Raw genomic sequence first — 15,000 nt, forward strand, 5'->3', positions numbered from 1 at the left:
TAGGAAAAAGTGTTACGGTATAATCATTTCTGCAATCTTTTAGTCATGGTTACAGTCATACCCAATTGCAACAGTATTTAAATATTGTTTGATGAAGGTAATAAGATATATGAATTGTTACCATCATTTAGTTTTTTTTCTCTTTCTTTATTTCTTCATGCCTTGCTTCATAATTCCTTTACATAGTAGGCCTAGTTACTTAGTAGGAGCAACAGCAGCATAAGTTGAACTGATTAGCCAAAGTATGCAAAAAAAGGAGACAATGACAGATAAACTCTCCTGCTAAGAAACTGTTTTGAAGTTAACACTGGATGTAGGTTAGCCTTGTAGTTTTCCTCACAATAAACATTATGGGAGGCTGGGTATATGAAAGTGGCTCTTGGGCTGAAGTTAGATGTTATGGCTAGTGAAGCTCCCTTTATTAGATATTATGCCATGAGTATAAGTACTGTGACTGTCATGTACAGATATTGCCTAGGGCAGTACCTCAATACTGTGAGCATAAAGTATGAGAAACTGATTTTGTTTTTAATTTTTGGATATAATATTTAAGCTTCCAAGATGCGGTACACAACTCCATTAGTACTTATAACAACAAACGTTGCTGAGAAGAGATTTAGGGCAGATTTTCTGAACTAGAGTGCTGTGTATGGGGCAGTATAATCCCATTGAGCAGAATGTTGAATTACAGACTCTCAGTATATAGTCGGGAGAATACAAACGCATGACTCGTATAACTACAGTGTGGCCTTGTAAACTGTGTGATTTCCTTGTGTTCGTCAAGGATCTGCATGTCACTTGTTAGGAATGAGCCTTTTTTAATGACGAGTGTATAGCGAAATGGTTGTAGTATTAATGATGATGATGATGATGATATTGAAGGTGTGGGTGATGATGATAAAAGAAATACGCTTATACACTCTGATTTCTTAACTGGTCAATTTAAGAATCTTTTATGTATGTCAATCTTTATTATAATGCTGATTTTCTGTGTTTAAGAATAATTTTCATGCATTTGCCAAATATGCATCTATGACATTCATTGAGAAAGAAAATTACCTCTTATCTATATTTTTGTACCTTCTTCCTGTTCTTAGTCATATGTATTTCCTGTTACATCATGACAGATATACCTATTAAGTTTTTCTTGGATAATTTTTACGGTTTTTCTCATTCATTTAGCAATAGCCAGAAGGAACTGAGTAAGATTTTTTTTGTTTTTCTTTTTCTCTCTATCATTCTTTCTTTTATTCTTTCTCTCTTCCTTTTTCAGTCACTCTACCTGAACTTTCATGTCAGTCTTTTCATGTATTAACACATCCTCTTCCTCTTCCTCTTCTTAGTCATCTGTATTTCCTCTAGTATCTTAAGGGCATATATGCTTAGCACTGGATGACGAAAAGAAAAAGAAAAAAGAAAAAGAAAAATCTAATCATGGAATCAGTTGTATTTCAAAAATATTGTAGACCTGTTCTAACTTTTTAAATGCTTTTAAGGATTATAAGAAAAAAATGTAAATAAATAGGGATTTATTATTATTATTATTATCATTATTATTATTATTATTATTATTATTATTATTATTATTATTATTATTATTATTATTATTATTATTATTATTATTATTATTATTATTATTATTATTATTATTATTATTTTAGTAAGCTATATAAAGAGCAACACTAAAAAAGTCGAGATTTATACCACAAAAGGTGTCAGTGCAGGTCAATATACAGCTAAGAAAGGATGAAAGAATAGAAAGTCTGCTATTTACGTAAGAAAAACACGTTAGCTGATCTTTTAAATTTATCAAGAGTCAGAGAATTTACAATCTCTGATGGCAATCTGTTCCAAATTTAAGTCAGACAGGAGATATTTAATGGAATTAAAAGAGCAGTGAGAGAGGGAGGAGAATCAATGTGAAGTTTTAAATATGCCTGCCCTCCACACTATAACTCTATTTTTTTTCATTTTCTTTTATCCACAGACTTGAAAATAAAAAAGCGACAATATGGATGAGAGAGATAAAGCCATATTTACCAAGAACCAGGAGTACATCGCAAAAACACTGGCATCTTCAGGGAAGGCTCAAGATGTTGTCTACGAACTCAGGGAATGCCAAGTCCTGTCGACAGAACATGCAGATATGTTATTAGTGAGTGTGAAACAGATTACCTTTTCGTATTCTGTGTTTGTAATGTTTGCGACTGTTCTAGAGTGACAACTGCAATATATAGCATCTGCTTTAGGGAGTTCTTAGTCCTAAATTCCAGCATCGTATGTATATCTTATCTTAACACAAAATACAGCTTTCTGGCACTTTAATTTTTTGGCCATATATTTTGCCCAATGATGATATTCAGATATCTGAATTATGCAGTGCCATAAAACAGTAATTTATATAAAGTAAGGAATTATAATTACTTGTGTTATTAGCTAGTTGTTTTACTGTAGATAGAGGTATATTTTATCCATTAAATAATCCATTCACATGTATCACTGCAGGTATTTCTGTTACATTAAGTTAAATCTAAAGAAAGAGTATGGTTCCTGTATTATAAATTTAAAGCAATAGTGAAGGAATATTACTCTACAATAGGAGGAGCTTGACACTGATTTTCATCTTCAGGTTCTCTCCTCTCCCTCTCCCTTTATTTTTTTCAGACAAAGTCCTTGAAATGGCCCAGATAAATCCCCTTTAACCTCAAGGACAAATTCCCTCTATTTTCCTAGACAAATAATTTTTTAATTTCTTGGATAAATTCCCTTTTGTTTTCCAGACTGGTCTTTTTTAATTATTAAGAGTCCCTTAATTCTGTGACTAATTTCCTCCACTTTATGGGTCCCTTTAAGTTACTTTTAATTTCTCGGAAAAATGCATTTTATATTTTTCACAGCACATGGAGTCGACCCAAACCAACATGGTCAGGCACTTGGTCGCCCTCCTTGCAAATGGCCGAGAGAGGACACTGCAGGTTTTTTTGAAGGTGTTGATGCAGTTCAACTTGCATGAAATGGTGAAGCAGATAGACAGAGAATATTACGAGCAGCATGAAGGAACACGGAGGTATGACTGGCTGGTTCTTTAAAAGGATGATGGTCAAGAAAAAATGATGTGGGAATATTTATATATTTATTTATTTATTTGTTTATTATCTATACAGTTCTTAATAGATACAGGTATTTTATTTTTTAGATATAAAAGTTATTGTTACATATATGCATGCATTTATTTTAAAAACCTGAACTTAATTTTCACCTATTTATGAAAAAATGTACATTATTGAGCTTTAATCCACTATTACTTACATTGAAAATTGGTAGGGGTAGCAGCAGTGAGTTCGAAAAGCTTCAGCGCCTCCCGCACGCCCCCTCTGGTGGTGCAGAAGCCTTGCCCTTCCTCCGTCGCCCTCGGCCAGACCAGCCCCGCTCGAGACCTGGCTCTTACGGCTACGACAGCTGCGAGGAAAACAACAACCCCGATGAACCTCTAAGAATAGTAGTAGTTCAGAGCACGGAGGTTGGTGGAGCCCATCTCGACGAGGCAGATGTTAGTATATTTTTATTTCTATTAAGTGTGGGATATATACATATATACAGATATACATATTTGTATACGTATACATATATTTGTGTGTGTGTGTCTGTGTCTGTGCGTGTGTCTGTGCGTGTGTCTGTGCGTGTGTGTGTGTTTATGTGTGTGTGTGTGTGTGTGTTTATGTGTGTGTGTGTGTGTGTGTGTGTGTGTGTGTGTGTGTGTGTGTGTGTGTGTGTGTGTGTGTGTGTGTGTGTGTGAGCGTGTGTGTGTGCGAGCGTGTGTGTGTGTGTGTGTAATACATGTATATATATGTATATTTATACATATATTTATATATTCATATATATATTTTTGTGAAAATACACAAACATGTTATTTTTATCATATGCTGCACATGTATGTATATGTCTTTGCAGTTGTACAAGAATTTGAGCAAACCTCGTGGCTTGGTCTTCCTCGCAAATTACAAGGACTTCCGAGATGGGGCACATCCCTGCCGCAGGGGATCAGAAATTGATGTGAAAAATCTTTCACTTCTCTTTACCCAAATGGGATACAAGATACCAAAGCAACATATCAATATGACAAAATATGTAAGTTAATTTTGTTTCCTTGATACTGGCTTATTTTTTTTCTTTTCTTTTCTTTTTTAATTGCATCTTTTGGGAAATTAAACAGAGCGATCTTTTTGTTGTTCATTTTGCAAGTAGATTTCATACTTTTAGTAACCCCCCCATGGATGGGCTGCAAGTACCTGCACAATTTCTACAGAAGGATACATATTTTTGGGAATTCTAAATCATAAAGAAATGTGTTTTGCCTCATCATCAGTAATTGTAAAGAAAGTCCAAAAATGGTTTTATAATTTTTTGAAAGTATGGGATGGTACAGTAAGTATTGGATCCAAGGTGGAAGAATCGACTGTTTTATAGAGAGTAATATAGGGCCCTCTGCATTACCTCGGCTAATCAGGAACTACTCGTAAATTTTCTGTTTGAGAACAAAATACCAATTCCTTTACATGTAAATCTATATCAAAAATATTATTATTGAATAGATATATGCTGAGTATTTTGAGAATCCACTCTGGAATGGTCATTTTATTGATGATAAAATACCTTTTTTTACACAGCCTTGGTTTATGTGGAGCAAAATAAGTACATTTTATACAAATTCACATATCTTTTTTTATTCCAGGAGACCATCAAAGCTATACGAGAATTTAGATCTAATGAAGAACTAAACTCTGTCGACTCTTGCATCGTAATCATAATGAGCCACGGCAGAGACGAGAAGTCCTTTTTCACTTCAGACAACCTTTATCTAAGTGTGAATGAAGTGGTCGAAAGATTTAGTAACAGAGAGTGTCCTGCTTTGAAGGGCAAACCCAAGATCTTTATCTTCCAGTATTGTAGGTATGTTATCATTGTATTAACTCCTATGAAGGCTGAATAATTTCTGTTGCTTGTTATTGGTTGGTATGAGATTGACAACTTTTTAATATACTATGTATGTAATGTGAAAGACTTTTCCATGTTTTGCTATTTCCGTGACCAGTTTCTCAGTCTAAGAACTGTGACGTATAGCATTTGCTGCAGGATTTTCTAAAGCAGAGAGGCTTATAGCAAAAACAAGATAACTTGGTAATTTACAAAGATTTAAGTTCTTTTTTACCATAGACATTAAAAATGTGTATTTATATAGAAAAGTGAAGAACAGAATCTGTTTATGGGTCTAGCAAGTTGACAAGGTGGCTGCTGTTCCAAATGAGTAATTTATACAAAATTAAGATGATAAGGAGAGTAACAATTATGTATTAACCCATTGTGGTTAGTGTGCATCTACGCTTGCCATGATGAGCCGAAGCCAAATGCAGGTTTTCAGTGATACTTGCCATGCTTGGGCAGCCAGCTCTAAGGTGTGCATCCTAAACGGTCGTACACATGTTTCTTGATTCATGCTAACCATTTTTAGGTTTTTATGAAATCTGAAACAAGAAAAAAAAAATAGAATTAAAATGCATCAGTCCTTTAATTGATATACATCTTCGTAGGCAAAAATCTTCCGTCCATTTTCACATGCAGCCCCAGACTGAAGTAGTAAAAATAACTGTATTGAACTCACCTGTTTAAAAAGTAACTATAATAAAAAAAAAATAATAATAAAGTAGTAACTTAACCAAATGAATCACAAACCCCATTTTCCACATTGATCATGCACACAAAGAAACAGAACAGAATTTTGATTCGTAGATTTATGATAGCCATGATTTGCATTGAAAAGTTTGATGCAGTCCCTAGCCTATTTTACTTATATTTATCTGCAAGTATGGTCTCCAAGCAAAGTTCTATTGGTAGACTGTAATGCATTAGAAATTTAGAAGGTGCGGAGTGACATACGGCCGGTTTGTTAGAATTGTGGGAGGCCCGACCCAGACGATATTCGTATACTTGCCATGCATAAATAAAGAAATAAATGCATATTTATCAGTCTAGACATGCATATCAACTGGGCAAATAGATACTTAAATGTATATCTATCAGATATATAGACTTATATACATTTATTTCTGCGTCTGTATTTAGGAAAATTCATTGGGTCGGGCCTCGCACAATTTTAACAAACCGGCTGATAGTCAAAGGAGTATTCCTGAATTGTTGTACTACTTAAGGTGTTCCAGCAGAACAGGTGATCTTTTATGGTCCTGGAATGAAAAGTGCTTGAACATTTAAAGTTGGTCCCCTTCACTTCCAGGTTCACCCCACAGCATTGCTGGGGTGAAAACAGTTTGCTCTGTCTCCCTGTTCTGTATGCAAAACCTATGCAAAACATAGGGAGTATATGTTTTGCAAAAACATATACTCTGGTTCTTAGCATGTTAGCAGTGTTGATGGGTGAACTGAGAAATGAAGAGGAAAAATGTATATATTTCTTCATTGATGTATTTTAGTCCTAATTGCAACAGGGGTGCAGCGCCAGACGTAGGAGTGGCGGCAGGTCCACAGCTGGTGTCAAATGTACGACAGCAAAATTTAGAAATGGATGCATCATTTGTTAGCGAAGCTATTGTTGAAAAGGACCCAACTTACACTGATATGTATATTGCATTTTCTACAGTTGAAGGTAAGTGATGTGAATGTTTGTTGTAAATCAATTTGTGGTATTCTGATTAAAGTGTATTGGTTATGTCTGTCATACTTCTTATCATTATTATCAGTAGACTAGGATTGATACTGCTTTTCCGCTTCTATAGAGAAGCACAGAGTTGTTTTTTCTGTTACATGCTGTACAAAGACCCTATGTGCAATATTTCTTGTTTGCATCTTTATTATGAATTATACTAAATTATGTTTATTACTATTTTTATCATAATGTTATCATTACTGTTAACAATATCATCGTCATTGTTGTCATTTTCATCATCATATCCATTTAAGATTCAGCTTTGCAATTAAAAGATCCACCCATTCACCCAATCTCCCCTCCCCCCCTTTGTATAGGGTTTGTATCCTTCCGTCATCCTGAGCGAGGGTCTTGGCTGATGGAAGCAATATGTCAGGTCTTTATGAAACATGCGCATAAAATGGAGTTGGAGTCTCTGATGAAGATGGTGAGTTATTACGCTTCAAAGCGTGTAATTTTCAGCTCAAAATTCTGTTCGGTTGTTTTACCAAGAAAAAAAGGGCTTTATTTAATTGGAAGTGGATATGAAATTAGGCTTTGTGCTAATGTTTTGGTTTTAATATTTTTAATTGATATTGCTGATATTTAAGAAGGCTTACAATTTATTATGTAAAAGCCTACTTAACCCAATGTAGGTATAATAGAAACATGCTCTAAAGAATATTCTGTGTCTGCGTACAGGTATCAAGGCGAGTTCGTCAGAATTATTCAGATGATGGGAGCAAGCAGGTGTGTGAATTCGTCCAGCGAGCCTTCGACCGACACTTCTACTTCAACCCACAGAGACCAGATAATTTGTATGTAAAATTTTGATTATTTGCTTTGTGAGTGAATATTATGTGATTTTCCCTTAATAAAAGTGTTAGGAGCTTTTTTCCTTTCTTTTTTTCTAAAGTTAATCTTTTAGTGTTTCTACATATTAGTATTTGATTTGTTGTCTCTTAATGTCTGTTATGTTTGCTTCTGTTTGTACGTTTTTGTTTATGTCTAATATTATTATACTTACTAATAAGTTGTTTCTGTGAAGGTAACCATTGAAATGAGGGTCAAAATACACTATCAAAGATATCTCCTCAGTTGAGTCTGTTAAAAAAAAAAAAAATCTAAGCATAAGAGATGTATTTGATGCATTTTGATTATATCTTAGCAAAATGTTTTAAAACATCTCTTGCACAGTTGCAAATATTCTATTTTATTCATACTTTTTTCAGCATTTGTCACAGTGAATTCTGTTTATTACTTAAGTATATGTACTGAAACTCATTACCAGACAGCCAAGAAAATGCTGTAGCCAGGAGGGATTTTGTATTCAACTGGAATGTGCTTGGGCGACAGTACGTTTAACTATCCAGCTGTCTATAATGCATTCAGGTTTTCCATTTCAAAAATTGAGTATATTTTGCTAACTCTTCTTTACTTTTGCTGATTACTGATTCTCACAATTCACGCATATTTGAGATATGGATAGTTACTGTTAATAAAATATCTCAAATTAAAAAAGTAATTTGGTTTTAATTTTTGGGAAAAACTAATCATCTTCAATAGGACTTATAGTCTCCAAGCAAGATGTTAATTTAATGCAGTTGAAGATAAATGAAATGATAGAGTCAAGGTAAATTGAGCATTGGGCATCCAGAAAGGCTTACATAGAATACCAGGGGACCCAAGGTATATGAAATGGATAGTAGGATGGGAGTCTCTCTGGCTCAGGGGCTCATATTGGAGTCTGTTGGTGAAGCACACAACATTCACAAATTTACGACAGCCAAAACACACTAAGAATGTTTCCTGTTTATTGAAAGTAAGCATGGACATGGGTATTAGGACGAAAAACTTTCTTAAGAGATGTCTTTTGTCATGTCTGTAATTGTTAAGTGTTTATATGTTGATTTTCAGTGTTTTAATATTTCTTAGGTTTTGATTTTAGTGTTGTTAGCAATATTAGTGATAAAGGCTAGTAGTTGTTACTGTACTAAATATGCTTTAGTGTTTATTATGTATTTTTTTCTTTTAATGCTTACACGGAAGACTGCTTTTCAATTGAAGGTGATGTGCTGATTTTCCATTTGAATAGCAATACCCGCTTCTAAGTAAGGCTTTCATCAGACAAATTTTCTCTGAAATATCTGGTATTTACGTAAGTAAGATGCCTCTAAGACTATATTAATAATAGTAGAAATAGTGGTACTGGAAAGAACAGCTCATGTTCATGAATTAACTGAGTTTTCATTATGTTTAGTGTAAGTAAAACTTTTTGGTTACAGGAACTTAAAAGATTTTTTTTCTTCTCCATTCACTTCAGAGGCGAATTGTGCATGCAGCCATTGTCCGATGTTCTCATGGAGTCTGCAGGAACCCCCTCACCAGTACCTTGTTCAACAGCCATGAGGCCAACAGGTTTATACAAGGGAGGCACACCCGAACGACTCTTTATACATGCACATGAACGCAACAGGATCAGACACCGGAACTGGAGCGGCGCCAGTAATAGCTCTGAGAGGAGTCTTGACGAATTGGAACCCTTATATGGCCATGAGAACATGGCTATGCATCCAAGAGTCCGTCGGCTCAGCGGAAACAGGCGTAGCAGTCTACCACCAGACCCAACTGCCTACATTCAGTCAAGCCATTTTCTCCACAACGAAGCCTTTAACCGATCTTTCAGCGAACAGGTACAGGGATCAAGGGGAACGACACCTGATCCATCGGAATCACAAGAAAATGTTTTTACCGAGTAAGTAAACAGAATTCACTTGTTGTGATGTGAGGAAGATGATGATGTTGATGGTAATAAGGATTATACAAATCATTCCTATTATCCTTACATTATTATTTATTTATTTATTTTTTTTACTACAAGAAATCTTAAGTGTTTTTCTTAAAATGGAATATTTCCTGTTAGATGTCCCAGAAATAGACTTTTCAATTTAGGATAACTTATGTTGCTTCATAAACTTGGAACATTTTGTAATTTGCTCTTTATTAATCGGGATGAAAACAGGACCCACAGTACCGCCGAATACCAAATTAGACGGCATCATTACCCACTTCCCAATTTAGGAAAATTCTGTCTTGAATGAGTTAACCATTATTTTCTCTTTCTTGGCATTGGGTCACATGTAATACATATATTTTTATTCGCAAAAAATAGGCGACACAGCAGTCTTCCTCCATGCTCTATATACTACTTCTTATTATATTTTTATTTGGACTAATATTTATACATATTTATCTGTTTGTCTATCTCTATATATCTATGGAACCATTAGGCCAAAATGTTCAATATAATGGTAATTTTGTTTTGAGACCGACCTGATTATTTCATCTTCTGAAAGTTTTATTACATAATCACATCGCAATAGTTTTCAGTATAAAGAAGTTAATGATAATAATGATGATGCTTATGGAAATAATGGTAAGAAAGAAAAGGTAGTAATGATAATGACATTTTTAATAGTTATAATTATGAAAGTAATAATGATAATGATATTGATAACAGATTTTTATCACAAAAAAATCAGAAGGACAAAATGACCAGAGCTTTTGCGTCAGTGAATAAAGTGGTATCCTATGACATTGGTTTCAGCCATTAAGTTATGATAAAATATGTATATTACAGCTTTTCTCTTTGGAAGATAGTTAAGAAAATTTAAAAATAACATAAATTAGATATGGCATAGTAGATAACAATAATTTTCTTCCTATAACAGGGATCAAGAAGTCATATCAGTACCTGTGTGCCCACCAATTTTCCCGGGAGCGCCTGCCTTTGATACGGTCGACCATCCGAAAGAAAACCCAGATCCGAACAGCAGTGAAAACGGTGATGCTGATATTGCAATGAGCGAGGAGGGGGAAGCCGGCTCTCAGTTGCACACGAGCAAATCATGTGATGCTGTGATAGAGAAGTGCCAGACGGGCCACATAGAACTGAAGGGAGAAGAGGCCGAGGGTCTTGAAAGCGAATCTCGCCATTCCATTAAAAGACAGCTCTCTTTCCCTTCCACAAAGGAGACTCTGTCCAAGATCAACGACGTAAAGAAGTTCCTGCAGGTATTGTCTATGTGATAAAACTTTTTAAAAATGAAACTCATGCAATATTAATAGTATCAGCTAATTATATTAATATTCAAATCAAAGTGTTGATACTAGAGAAAAAGTACAAAAAAAAATTTAATAACTTTACTTTGCAAGGGGTTTATTTAAATGCATATATTGTGCTAAGTAGTTCTCCACTCCCATTCATGTCATTTTCTGCATTTGATGAACTCGAATACTAATCAGAATTCTCCCTCCAATTGCAGGTGTATGATTCAGACCCCAGCTTGATACAGCCCCTGCAGAGGATTGAGAGTTTTGTGAACAAAAAGAAGTATGAAGGGAAAAGGAGGAAGACAGGACAAGAGTCTAATAGTCTCGAATACTAGTAACTGTAAGAGGTGAAGGGCTTTGTGTACATTTGTCTTTCTCATGATTACACATATTTTTTCCAAGTGCAAGGACTGAATAAGAGATGGCTCAGTTTATAAATTACTTACTTTTGTGAAGGAGCTAAACACTTGGATTAATTTAAGATGTAGACACACATGGAAAGGATGTGATATATACACGAGCTAAGTGATATATGAAGGTGAGACGAGGGTTAACTGTCTCGAATACAGATATATTGTCTTTCTCATGGCTGTGTATTATAATTTTTATTATTATTATTATTATTATTATTATTATTATTATTTTATTTTTTTAACATCTAAGACCTGAATGGGAGAGAGAACAGTTTATGAATGACTGCTTTTGCAAGGCATCTAGAAATATGGTTTAATGTAGAATTTAAGCACACAAGAAAAATGTGATATGTGATGTGCTCAATTTGGCTCACTTGAATTTTATCATTAATGAATTTCTCATTTATTGAAAACCTTATAATTGAAGTGAAAAAAGATCTTTATTTATGTTTCCTTAGATGTTTTAATTTATGTTGAGAGTGACTGAAGTTTTCCTTAGGTAGGATTTTGATCTAAAAAAAAAAAAAATGTTACTAAGCATGTAGTTATAGATGCATAAATAGTATGTTTAATTATTCATTCATAGGTTTAACCAGATGCTATTTGATTAGTGTGAAGTAAATGCAGTCTTCATAATCACACAAGTAAAAAAAAAAAAAAAAAAAAGCTCCTTTTTTGCCGTAATTTCTGATTTAAATTTTGTTAAAATTAACCTGACAAGTACAACATGCAAATCATAATATTAGCAAAACATAAATGAAGTACTGATGCTATTGTTACTCTACACTTCTCTTGTTAGTATGGATTTGTAACATATAACTTTATTTGTAATGAACAATACCTTTTTATACTGTTAGGTTATAGTGTGATAAAAAAAAATCATTCTTAACATTGTATGCTGAATTGTGAAGTATAAAATAAAGAATGATGTAGGTTTTTATCTAAAGAATTAGTAGGCAAACATTTCTTTTAGAAATCTGTTAGGACTTTAGCAACTGATAAAGTTTGATAAACAGTAAGTGGTGAAGCATTAAAAGATAATAACTAAAAAGAAAAAAATATATAGATTTAAAGAAAACAAAAAATAACTTTTTACTGTATGGAAAAATCTTTTAATGTTTCCTTTAACATTCAAAATGAAGATTTAATTATATATTATATACATAGAAAATATAAAAGTATGTAGCTGGAATTAGATACGAAAGAATCTGTGATTTTTAAAAGATTGTAACTGAAGTGCAATAGATTCACGAGAACAGGTATGTGGGATACTTGCAATTAGTCTATAATTGGATAGAAAAATTAGTTAGTTAACCAATTAGTAGTCTTAATATTAGATTAAAACTTCAAGACATTTAATAAAAACAACACCTTCAAGAAAACAAGCAAATTAAATATGTATTCTTCTTTTGTTGAACAGTCACCAAACTGGAATTGTACACAGAGATGTATATTTTTAGTTGTATCAATCAAGTATATGATGCTATGTCATAAAATGAGGCTTGTGATATATATATTATGAACACCACTAGGAGACAATCAGCTCACATATTAGTTGTGGGTTTTTATCATAATTATAAAGGGGATACACTGTGTTCAGTTATCAGTGCAATAGGCTCGTGTTCCTTAATAGTCTTCCGCAGTGTAATTGGTAAAAGTTTTTATTATTATTATTATTATTATTATTATTATTATTATTATTATTATTATTCATTAATGTAGTTATAGCTGGTTTGTGCAACTTTATTTTTAAGTATATGTCATGAAGATAGTTATGGTGCTGGATTTTATACGGCCATGCAATAAGTGTAAAATCAAATGTTTTATTGACCAGCTACGGGGGAACAATCTAGTACGAGTGCGTGCTATAGTTTTGTAGTGCATTTGCATTTATTTCATTTGTAATTTCTTATGATTTTGAATTCTGTTAAAGAATTATAGCCTTTCTTATACTTTAACCCTATTCCTGGACCTCTGAAAATTAACCAATTTTCGATTTTTACCAGTTTTGATATTACTCTATGACAAATAAAATAAGATCTCTTTCTTTGGTCATCATTCATAGATAATGATCTGATATTATGCATTAAGTTATATATATATCTATTTACCATTTCACTATTGTAATTTATTTTATGTACCTTCTTGATATTACTGATGTCTCATATATTTACATTTTTTTCTGTCTCTCTCTTTTCACACATCAATCTCATAATAACAGTGTCGTTTACACTGAGATCTGGTTGGGGACCCGTCCTGTATGATCGCTGTTGTTTTGACATTAATGGCCGGCAGGCTATACTCTAGATCTCTGATTCTTTATTTGATATTGTCTCGTTGTACTCTAGATCTGTAATTATTCATCTGATTTTTTTGTATCTTTATATTAATAAGCCTTAACAAATTCATGAAGGAGGGAGTATGGTTACTAAAAGGGGGGAAAAAAATCATGAATTGTTCATGACAGAATTTGGGTAATAATTCATTTGTGCCATCATTCTTTATGGAATTGAGTTGTATTTGAATAAACCCTTTTTTATAATACTTATGTTTTTTTTTTTATATATTGCCAAACATGTATTACATATGGCACTCTGTTTTACATATGAAATTTAGGTAATGAATATTAAAATTTGTTATACAATTATGCTACTTATTTCCCTTTTTTAATTTATTTATTACATATTTTACACTTATGTTGAGATTATTATATTCAATATCTATGACTTTATTTTTATTAAATAAAAGAAAATCTGATTTTCTTTGCAGTCATTGATTACCAATACTAGATCAGAAATATTTCCGTTCTTTGTATGAGAAAAGAAAGATTTACAAAAGATTGTCAAAATTTGTGTAGATCACCATGATGAAAACACAGAATCATCCAAAACCACTATGACAATCTCTTGGAAGAACTACAAGTCAATAAAGTTTAGGTAGAAAGGAAAAAAAAAGTGCAATAAGCTTTTGAGTTAGGCATTCTATATTAAAAAGCTACAAGCTGTTACAGAATTTGATTTTATAAAATGATAACAGACTTCACATTACATCAAGCTCATACAAAGTTATTTGATCCTAAAACTCCACATACCTTACAATGAAAATCTTTGCATGTATTACTGTGAGAGGCAGAGGCTTCCATATTTTATTTGCAACATATTACATAGACTTGCAGGTTATTGCTGACGGTGTTGGTATAACAACCCAGAAAATTACTTTGCTGCACAGTGTTAGTCTAAATACTGAAGTGGTTGCATACATTATCTATGACACTTCCTGAGGAAATGTAAAAAAAACTACACAAATGTCTTGACTTTCATATTACTGCTAACTTGTCCATTTCTCAGAGAAACAATCAGCATAGTAAATGCCCCAAATTCATCACTTAATATAACTTATGGAAAGACATTTGAGAACATTATCCTATCTTACTAAAAATGGTGTAGGTAAATATACCAATGTCTGCACTGATCTGTAGAACTTGACGCAGATACATTAAAAGGTTGTATATTGGTTTTGAATGCAAGGGCTCTCCTCTCATCTTAGAATTCAACTCCTACCTCGGATCTTTGCCCAGGCTTCCTAGGTCTTCACAAAATAGAACACACTGCACAGTCACGCTAGTTAACGGAATCTTCCTGCCATATCTATAAATAAATAAAAAAAAAACGCTTTTTGTCGATGAAGCTCACTTTTTCTACGTGAGTTTGATGTAGACTACGATAGCACATTATTTATTCTTACCAGTGTTCAGGTTCCTTCATGTTGTGGTAT

At 33.2% G+C, this 15,000-nt stretch overlaps 1 protein-coding gene and 1 long non-coding RNA gene across 8 annotated transcripts in view; one reads left to right on the forward strand and one right to left on the reverse strand.

Moving 5' to 3' along the window:
* Positions 1-1,628: 1,628 nt before the first annotated feature.
* Positions 1,629-15,000, reverse strand: part of LOC113823578 (uncharacterized) — a 13,860-nt gene continuing 488 nt past the window's right edge. Inside the window, exons 1-4 of one of the 6 annotated variants that reach the window (XR_011398237.1) lie at positions 14,971-15,000; positions 5,433-5,525; positions 3,310-3,459; positions 1,629-2,125 (exon numbers count right to left, since the gene is read on the reverse strand). The exon at positions 14,971-15,000 is cut by the window's right edge and continues 148 nt beyond it. This is a non-coding gene — a long non-coding RNA (uncharacterized lncRNA). Of the gene's footprint in view, positions 2,126-3,309; positions 3,460-5,359; positions 5,526-14,317; positions 14,945-14,970 lie in introns of those variants that run through there. The other 5 variants (XR_011398240.1, XR_011398239.1, XR_011398238.1 and 2 more) reach the window with 5 other exon arrangements.
* On the forward strand, positions 2,012-13,870 carry LOC113823576 (uncharacterized). Of its 2 annotated transcripts, none has more exons than XM_027376256.2 (11): positions 2,012-2,155; positions 2,898-3,067; positions 3,325-3,550; positions 3,955-4,131; positions 4,736-4,953; positions 6,489-6,661; positions 7,039-7,148; positions 7,403-7,518; positions 9,024-9,455; positions 10,432-10,774; positions 11,026-13,870. In XM_027376256.2, the coding sequence occupies exons 1-11, from the start codon at positions 2,012-2,014 to the stop codon at positions 11,146-11,148; spliced, it is 2,232 nt and encodes a 743-aa protein (XP_027232057.2). In that variant the 3' UTR covers positions 11,149-13,870. The 2 variants fall into 2 exon arrangements, with proteins under 2 accessions (XP_027232057.2, XP_027232060.2); XM_027376259.2 differs by having other exon boundaries at positions 6,504-6,661.

The sequence above is a fragment of the Penaeus vannamei genome, chromosome 39, assembly GCF_042767895.1.
Source record: "Penaeus vannamei isolate JL-2024 chromosome 39, ASM4276789v1, whole genome shotgun sequence".
NCBI lineage: Eukaryota > Metazoa > Arthropoda > Malacostraca > Decapoda > Penaeidae > Penaeus > Penaeus vannamei.